Source organism: Eptatretus burgeri, chromosome 9 (assembly GCF_056783735.1).
Source record: "Eptatretus burgeri isolate ZD-2024b chromosome 9, Ebu_testis_v1, whole genome shotgun sequence".
Taxonomy (NCBI): Eukaryota; Metazoa; Chordata; class Myxini; order Myxiniformes; family Myxinidae; genus Eptatretus; species Eptatretus burgeri.
Window position 1 is genome coordinate 29,248,104 of NC_140969.1, and position 8,196 is coordinate 29,256,299.

Genomic DNA, 8,196 nt, shown 5'->3' on the forward strand with positions numbered 1-8,196 from the left:
TCAACCTGGACGAGACTGGACTCTTCTGGCAGCTGCTTCCGAACAAGACCATGGCTTTCAGGGGAGAGCGGTGTACTGGAGGAAAGAAAAGCAAGCAAAGGATCACTCTTCTGGTTGGGGCAAACATGAGCGGCAGCGAGAAGTTCCCTCTTCTGGTGATTGGCAATTCCAAGAAACCCCGTGCCTTCAAGAACAAAGAGATCCCGGTCAAGTACAAGGCGAACTCGAAGGCGTGGATGACGGCGGAGCTTTTCGAGGAGATGTTGCGTGCGTGGGACGGACGACTCGGCCAGCAGGGACGCAGAGTGCTGGTCTGTCTCGATAACTTCTCTGGCCACCCTCCCGAGCTCGAGCTGAACAACATCCAACTGGTCTTCTTCCCACCCAACACGACAGCCAATTCGCAACCAATGGATCAGAGAATCATAGAGAACCTCAAGCGCCACTACAAGAAGCTCCTGCTATGCCGCCGGCTTGAGGCCATAGACGAGGGAAAGGAGTTCAAGTTCACATTGCTCGACGCTCTACACGTCGCCCGGCGTGCTTGGGAGCACGTCGGCAAGTCGACGATCAGGAACTGTTTCGCGAAGGCCAAGTTCATCGAAGAGGAGATCCAAACTGAGCCACAGGATGCGGAGCTGCCCGACATCTGGGAAGCTCTGCCTGCCGAGTAAAAGATGCACGAGAACGAGGAGATCGAGCTGTCTGACTTTCTCGAAGCCGACGAGCGCCTCGCGACTGGCGGGTATTTCACGCTGGAGGAGATTGCGGAGGAGATTCTGCGCAGTGAGGAGCCGGTGGAAAGCGAAGATGACGAGGTAACTGTCGAGGAGGAAATCGTTCCGTTCGAGGAAGCCCAGCGCGCTTGTAGCACTGTCCGGAAGTTCATGCAGCAGAGAAGCGGGAAGCCCAGTGTGATGCAAGCGTGCGATCGGCTAGACAACGAGATGCACGAGATCCGCCGAAAGAAGATGCGCCAGCCGACGATTCTTGAAAGCTTTGTGTGTTGTGAATTTCTCGCCATGCCATATGTTAGTGTGTGAACTCTGTTAGTGTGTGTATGTTCTCCATTCGCTTAGCTTATAAAACAGTCGTGCCTTTTACTTGCTGGAATAAATTTTGTCTAAAGATTAACTACAGATGGGTAACTTGAGAAAATAAGGCCGTTTTTACAAAATCTCGTTACTATGCCACTCTCGCTACTATGCCACTTTTGCTCGGTCCCGACGGGTGGCATAGTTACGAGCTTTGACTGTATTGCTTTAAAATTATTTGGATCAGACTTCACTGCAATGCTTTATACAAAATATTATTAGACTAGTCTTTTAAAAACGATAAATGTATAAACAGGTGAGCATAGGGTGGCTTTGACACCAACTCTCTGGTTTATCTTTGCATCCTTCTTTCAATGAGACATCATCCCTTCGGATTTCCATTTCGTTATGGTCGTTTCCCATAGCGGGTCTCATATTTCCAACTTTTAGGGTGCTTCAGAAAAAAGAACAACTCCAGATGTCCCTCAGGCTATGTTTGATCGACCTTAGTCGGTTGTGTCACATTTTCCCCTTTGGGTTTCATGTGTTACGCTGTTTGTGACATTGCCTCCCAGTTGTTTTGGAAAATTATTTGATAAAAATAGTGCTTCTAGGCTCAGAGTCGACCTTTTGATTTTCAAATTAATTTTATTGAGGGTTCAGCAATTCCACAAACATGAAGATCATGGTGATCTTCTAACAGAAGGATAATAGGCATCATCATGTTGTAAGACTATGCAATTGTGCTCTTGATTGGAATGTTCAGACCAATGTGTGCTTGTACGCTTTGAGCGAAATTACAAATTATCTTCTGCAGAAATATTTGTCCCTGAGCAACCTCTGTCTCTCCCTTCAAGCTATGTTCAAATCACAAAAAGGGGAAAGCAGCACGTCATTGAGCTATGGACTTGAAGGCTGTGTATCGTTTTGATTTTCCAAGGAATGACTTGGAAAGAAGGAGGTTGTGCATTATCTGGTCGGTTTTGGAGGCCAACTTTACAATATGGTCATCCCAGGAGAGGTCATGGCTGATGGAAAGGTCGAAAAGTTCCTCTTCCAGGACTGACCTCCGTGGAAGTAAATCGGCGGGCTTGTTTGGCAATCCTTTCGGATTGACAAGGTGAGTGTGAGAATTCCATATCACCAGAAGGTGACACAACTGCTACTTGCCTGTCGAAGGGAGAGAAGACTATACAGTATATGCAAAGAGGAATGTGGGGGAGGGGGATTCCAGATCATTGGAGAGGTCGTATATGTAGATGAAGAACAAGACTTAGCCCAAGCCGTGTGGAGCTTAAGCCTTCACTGGGAGAGAAGATAAAACAATTCCATTGAGAGAAATTTGTAGGGAGACTCTTCTGACCTGTTATTTTGAATTGAGGGCCTCTAACCATTGCCGATAGAGAAGCAGCAGCAACAGTGAGTCCATAGTTGAGTATCTGGGACAGAATCCAAACTAATGGTGAGAGATCAGGCTCTTTGAAAAGAGGAAAGATGATATTGGCAGTGATAATGGTTTCCATAACTTTGTTTATATTTGGAAGCAAGCTTCTTGGCCTGTAGGTGAGAGAACCTGTTTTTGCATCCTTTTTGTAAATGGTTACGATTTGACCTGTCATCTAGGTACATCGGCGACTGCCAAAAGTGAAGGACGGGCATCTTCGTCTTTCGTTTTCAGCACAAGGTTGCGGGGGTGGCATCATTGGCTGAGGGTGTGGTTATTGCCACTGATGCAACACCCTGTGTAGCTTTGAGCAGGAATTTGTAATTTGTTCACCGTGCCGGCAATAGCTCACCTACTCTTCACAAAATACACTGTGCAATCTTTAACATCCATCAACGAATGCCAGCAGACGGGGTGACCGTTTAATGTCCATCTGGCAAACGGCGCACACACACACACACACACACACACACACACACACACACACACACACACACACACACACACACACACACACCGATTAATCACAATGCCTGGTAAACACTGGGATGACAGTTTATAGGTAGGCCGACGATTGAAGCCAGGTAGACAGCTTCGAGGTGGGTGTGCATACCTCTAGGCCATCTTGTCAGCCATGAAGGACAGGCAGAAGGGATCAGACAGAAAAACAAGAGCGGTGGAGCAGGATTGGAGAACACGGCCATGGAAAACTCTCTCTCTCCCTTCTCGGATGAGAAAGACACAAATGGGATGCATTTGATGCGCAATGTGGGGACAGAGCGAAATGAGATTTGGATGCAAACACTGTCTATTCTCGAGTAATGTCTGCTATGAAGCTGTCTTTGATGACAGAAAGGATGGAAGGAGAGCATATGTGAGACAGACTTGTCAAAGCAATACCAGGACTTTCAGGAAGGAGCTTGAAGAATTCAGTTTTGAGATTAGCAAGATGATCTTTCCTGTGTTACCTTAGGATGAGCACATGTACTTATTGCCAGCTTTGCAAAGTGACCTCAAGTTGCGTTCAGTCTGATAAACCTTCTACGTGAAGAAGCAAGCTGCGTGACCATAAAGAGCTTCCCACATGATTCAGTGTATCGGGGGCTAAGAAGATGGATAGGGTAGCCACAAATCACAAATATGATGAGAGAGACAGAGACAGAGAAAGCTTTTTTGAAAATATTCCCAGGCAGAATCAATATCAGATGCTGTTGATATGGTGGCCCAATCCGTATGTGAGAGTTGGCCTGTGTGAACAGCCAGATTCTGTGTCATTCTCATCATTCAGGTTACTCTCTCACAATAACCAGAGAAATATGAGCTTCGACAAGAAGAACATCATTGGAGGAGCGAAGAGGTGCAGAAGTGAAGCAAAAGAGGTCGAATTAAAAATGAAATAATTATCACGTCTAAGGAAGAGGATGTGCCATTTGCAGAAATCCCAGTTGGGAAGTTTACACATTGGGTCAAACCCACAGATTCACAGAAAGCCTTTGCTACAATACCATGGCTGGTTGTTGCTGAGCTGAGATCCAGGCAGCCACCAGCATCGTTGTCGTTGAAATTGCTGATGAGGAACAGAGTTGTGATTGGTAGTTATGAGTTGATTGGTAGATGCATCTAATGGAATATGCAGATACATGTTCATTTGGTGGACAGTGTGCACCGCACAGACATACGTTAGGTGGTCAGTGAGGAATGGAGTTCTTGACATCGACAGCAACACCAGCATCGGAAGAATCTTCCTAATCTTCCATAACGGAGTTCAGGGTGGCCCCTCCTTTGTTGCTGGCATGAACATGTGGAGCGAGTTGGGACAGGTAAAGCAAGTTGACCAATTCCTCCCTCACCCTCACCCTTAATGACCTCCTCCAGCCTATTTTTTGTTCAGTATCCCTAACATCCTCAGCCCAACAACATTGTGTTGATGCAGCACACACGCCTTTGAGCTGTTTGGTGTCGGTTCGATTCCCGACCTGGTTATACACTGTCCCATCGGTGCTTGCCATGCAAGGAGTTGCATCACCAAATGCGTCATCCCTCGGGTTTGGACATTAGGAGAGGTAAACCCTCCTGCCTGCATTAATTGCTGAACGTCAAAGATCCCACAGCATCCTTCACCAAGAGTAGATGAGTTATCACCGGCACCCTGAACAAGTTACAAAGCTTAACGTCAGGCCTGGCCAGCGGGTTCGTGAAAGATGAGAGCCAAAAACTTTCTCGGTCAATCCCAAAAAGGGTGGGAATCATCTGGGCGGTGAGAGAGGAAGGAGAGACCGCTCCTGAACATCCTCACCCGAGGGCTGTTTGACTCACTGCATGGTTTTATTATTTCGTATGCAGCTTGTGGCTGCTGGTTGCGTCATTACTGGGAGTGCCAGCTGTGCCACTGATGCAGTGTCCCCTGTTTCCATTAATCTGGTACATACTCATTTTGCCGAACTCGGAAGGATGACAGGCTGAGTCAATCCACCTGGTGTTCATTTAACGTGACGATTGGGGGCTTGAACTCAAGACCCTTCGATCTTAAGCAAGCCACCTAAACCGTTAAAGCCACCACCAGGCTCAATGGTATGGTGAGCAATCTCGAATGAAGGGATAAACAAACATTAGGCATCTTGGATGTATTGTTTGACACAAAATAGCATGAAGTTTGTGCAAGGGGTACATGTGGCCCCACCTCTCCCTGGCAGAGACATCTTGCCCTACTTTACGTGCAGCTTCGTAATCCTGCACAGCACGCAGTCAACATGTCGATGTCTCGTTAAGTCTCATGCTCATGAACAAGACTTCATGTAAATGATCCTCCTTTTGTCCTTAAGCGCTTGATACATTGAAGTGTGCAACTTGGTCAAGCACCGCAGGTCCACACCTGCTGTTGTATGCACCACCTGATTGAAGTGCGGGCACACTAGGTCATGGACATCAACGAAGGCTTTTTCTTCCTCCTCTATATTCAATATTGCTTTTCAGCCTCTTGTGAGACCATGAAAGTTTGGGCCAACTGGGTCATCAACGACGCCCAAAAATGTTAGATACTCAGCAGTCAGCAACGAGCCGGGTGTGTCCAATAACCGAGCAACCTCTGACCTCGAGGGGTCTCCTTACTCAGCGCCTTGAAGGAAACGGTTACCAAAGGGCTGTAACCCCTTCCTCCCCCCCTCCGGGATTCGAATCCTGCCAGCTCATGCGTCATCGTGGAGTTAAAGGGGTGCGGAGTCCGCTAAACCCGCTCCTTATAATGACTGCGGGACCTTGGTTGACTCCTTGGGAGGTCGCCGTGGCTCCCACAGACCCATCCGCGCTGATTGGCACAACTCGAGCTCGAGCAGGACGTGTGAAGGAGCAGCCATCTAAACGGTGAAACGTCAGGTCCTCAGTACGCCGGGTCTTGGTACCCACATGGTGCGTTCCCCCCTAACCCTCTGGAATGGCTTCGTTGTGGCTGCTCATACCGATCGCCTTCTGGGTTGTGGTACCACGAGTTCTCTCGCATTCTCTTCTCGTCGCTGGAGCACGGAGTAGCGACAGGGAGGTCTCTGCTTCAACGTCAGGAGGGTGAGCACGGCCATTGGCGAGATGTCGAGAGGGTCTATGTGAAGGTGGGGGAGAGGGGGGTCTTAACTCTTGATCGGGGCTCTGTATGCGCTTAAAGCCACCGTTTGCTGCACTACAAAGTACAGTGTAAGCGTGGGTCAGGGTCGGGATCGAAGGTCCCACAGGGGGGATTATGCTCTGACTTGGGTTGTGATCTCACTTTCAGCCCCAATGTGTGCGGGTCCAAGTGCTGCCCTGGTTGGAATGAGACACTTCATTCGAAAAGGTGTATCAGACGTGAGTTATTTGTGTTTACCCCACGTTATACGCATTTAGCATGTCGGGGGATCTGGTGGACGATGGGGGTCGTTAGGTTTGGGGGGGTCCTCACAGTCACAAGCCACCAATATGAATGAACGTATTTCCCAAACTGTGGGTTTTAATATAAATAAATAAATATTTATATGTATATGTATATAAATATATATATATGTATATGTATGTTGTTGTTCGTCTTTCAGCTGCTCCTGTTAGGGGCCACCACAACGGCTCATCCTTTATGATCCGCATACTGATTTGGCATAGGTTTTACGCCGGATGCCCTTCCCAACGCAACCCTGGTCGCCTCTTACGACACAGGGATAAGGATTGGGTTTCGCCATGATTCCGGGCTGCCCTACACCCTCTCATAGCGTGGCCCAGTGCAGGGCTCCCGTCCTCAAGCGATCCTCCAACCCAAGCCTCCAAGTAGCCAGATTACAGGCGCACGCCACTACGCCCGGTACAAATATATATGTATATGTGTATATGCATATAAATGTATATGTGTATATGCATATAAATGTATATGTGTATATATATATATATATATATATATATATATATATATATATATATATGTATATGTATATAAATAGATTTGTGTATAAATCTTTATATAAATATATATATATGTATATAAATATATGTGTGTATAAATCTTTATATAAATATAAATATATATATATATATATATATATATATATATATATATATATATATATATTTGTGTATAAATCTTTATTTAAATATATGTGTATAGATTTTTATATAAATATATATGTATATGTATATGTATATATATATATATATATATATATATATATATATATATATATATATATATATAAATCTTAAAATAAATATATATCTTCTTCTTTCGGCTGCTCCCGTTAGGGGTCGCCACAGCGGATCATCCGTATGATCCGCATAGTGATTTGGCACATGTTTTACGCCGGATGCCCTTCCTGACGCAACCCTGGTCGCCTCTTACGACACAGGGATATGGTACACCTATTTTAACCGGGGTATACACCAGCCCAGTACACTGGTACTCATTTCGCCGACCTCGGAAGGATGACAGGCTGAGTCCAACCCCTGGTGTATTAATTCAGTGGCCCAACAGGGCTTGAACTCAGGACCTTTTGGATCCCAAGCCGCTGCCCTAACCACTGTGCCAACACCAGGCTCAAAATAAATATATATGTATATATATATATATATATGTATAAATCATAATATAAATATATGTTTATATCTGTGTGTAAATCTTTATATAAATATATATATATATATATATATATATATATATATATATATATATATATATATATATATATATGTGTGTATATATATATATATATATATATATATATATATATATATATATATATATATATATATATATATATATATGTTTCTGTGTGTGTATAAATCTTAAAATAAATATATATGTACATATACATATATATATATATATATATATATATATATATATATATATATATATATATATATGTGTGTATTAATCTTTATATAAATATATAAATATATATATATATATATATATATATATATATATATATATATATATATATATATGTGTGTATAAGCCTGGTGTTGGCGCAGTGGTTAGGGCAGCGGCTTGGGACCCAAAAGGTCCTGAGTTCAAGCCTCGTGGGGCCACTGAAAAAAAAAATATATATATATATATACATATATACATATATATATATATATACTGCATATATGTATGTATATACCAAGTCGTATAACACCAGGGGGTCGACTCAGCCTGTCATCCTTCCGAGGTCGGCGAAATGAGTACCAGTGTACTGGGCCGGTGTATACCCCGGTTAAAAT

General features: G+C 44.3%; 1 protein-coding gene and 1 pseudogene across 2 annotated transcripts in view; one reads left to right on the forward strand and one right to left on the reverse strand.

Moving 5' to 3' along the window:
• Window positions 1-5,686: 5,686 nt before the first annotated feature.
• LOC147019802 (latent-transforming growth factor beta-binding protein 2-like) overlaps window positions 5,687-8,196 on the forward strand; it is a 99,850-nt gene continuing 97,340 nt past the window's right edge. The window contains exons 1-2 of one of the 2 annotated variants that reach the window (XM_085894541.1): window positions 5,687-6,036; window positions 6,242-6,312. In XM_085894541.1, the coding sequence (XP_085750667.1) occupies window positions 5,909-6,036; window positions 6,242-6,312 (199 nt within the window). In that variant the 5' untranslated portion in view covers window positions 5,687-5,908. The remainder of the gene's footprint in view (window positions 6,037-6,241; window positions 6,313-8,196) is intronic. The other variant, XM_085894540.1, reaches the window with a different exon arrangement.
• On the reverse strand, window positions 6,658-6,798 carry LOC147019803 (signal recognition particle RNA; annotated as a pseudogene).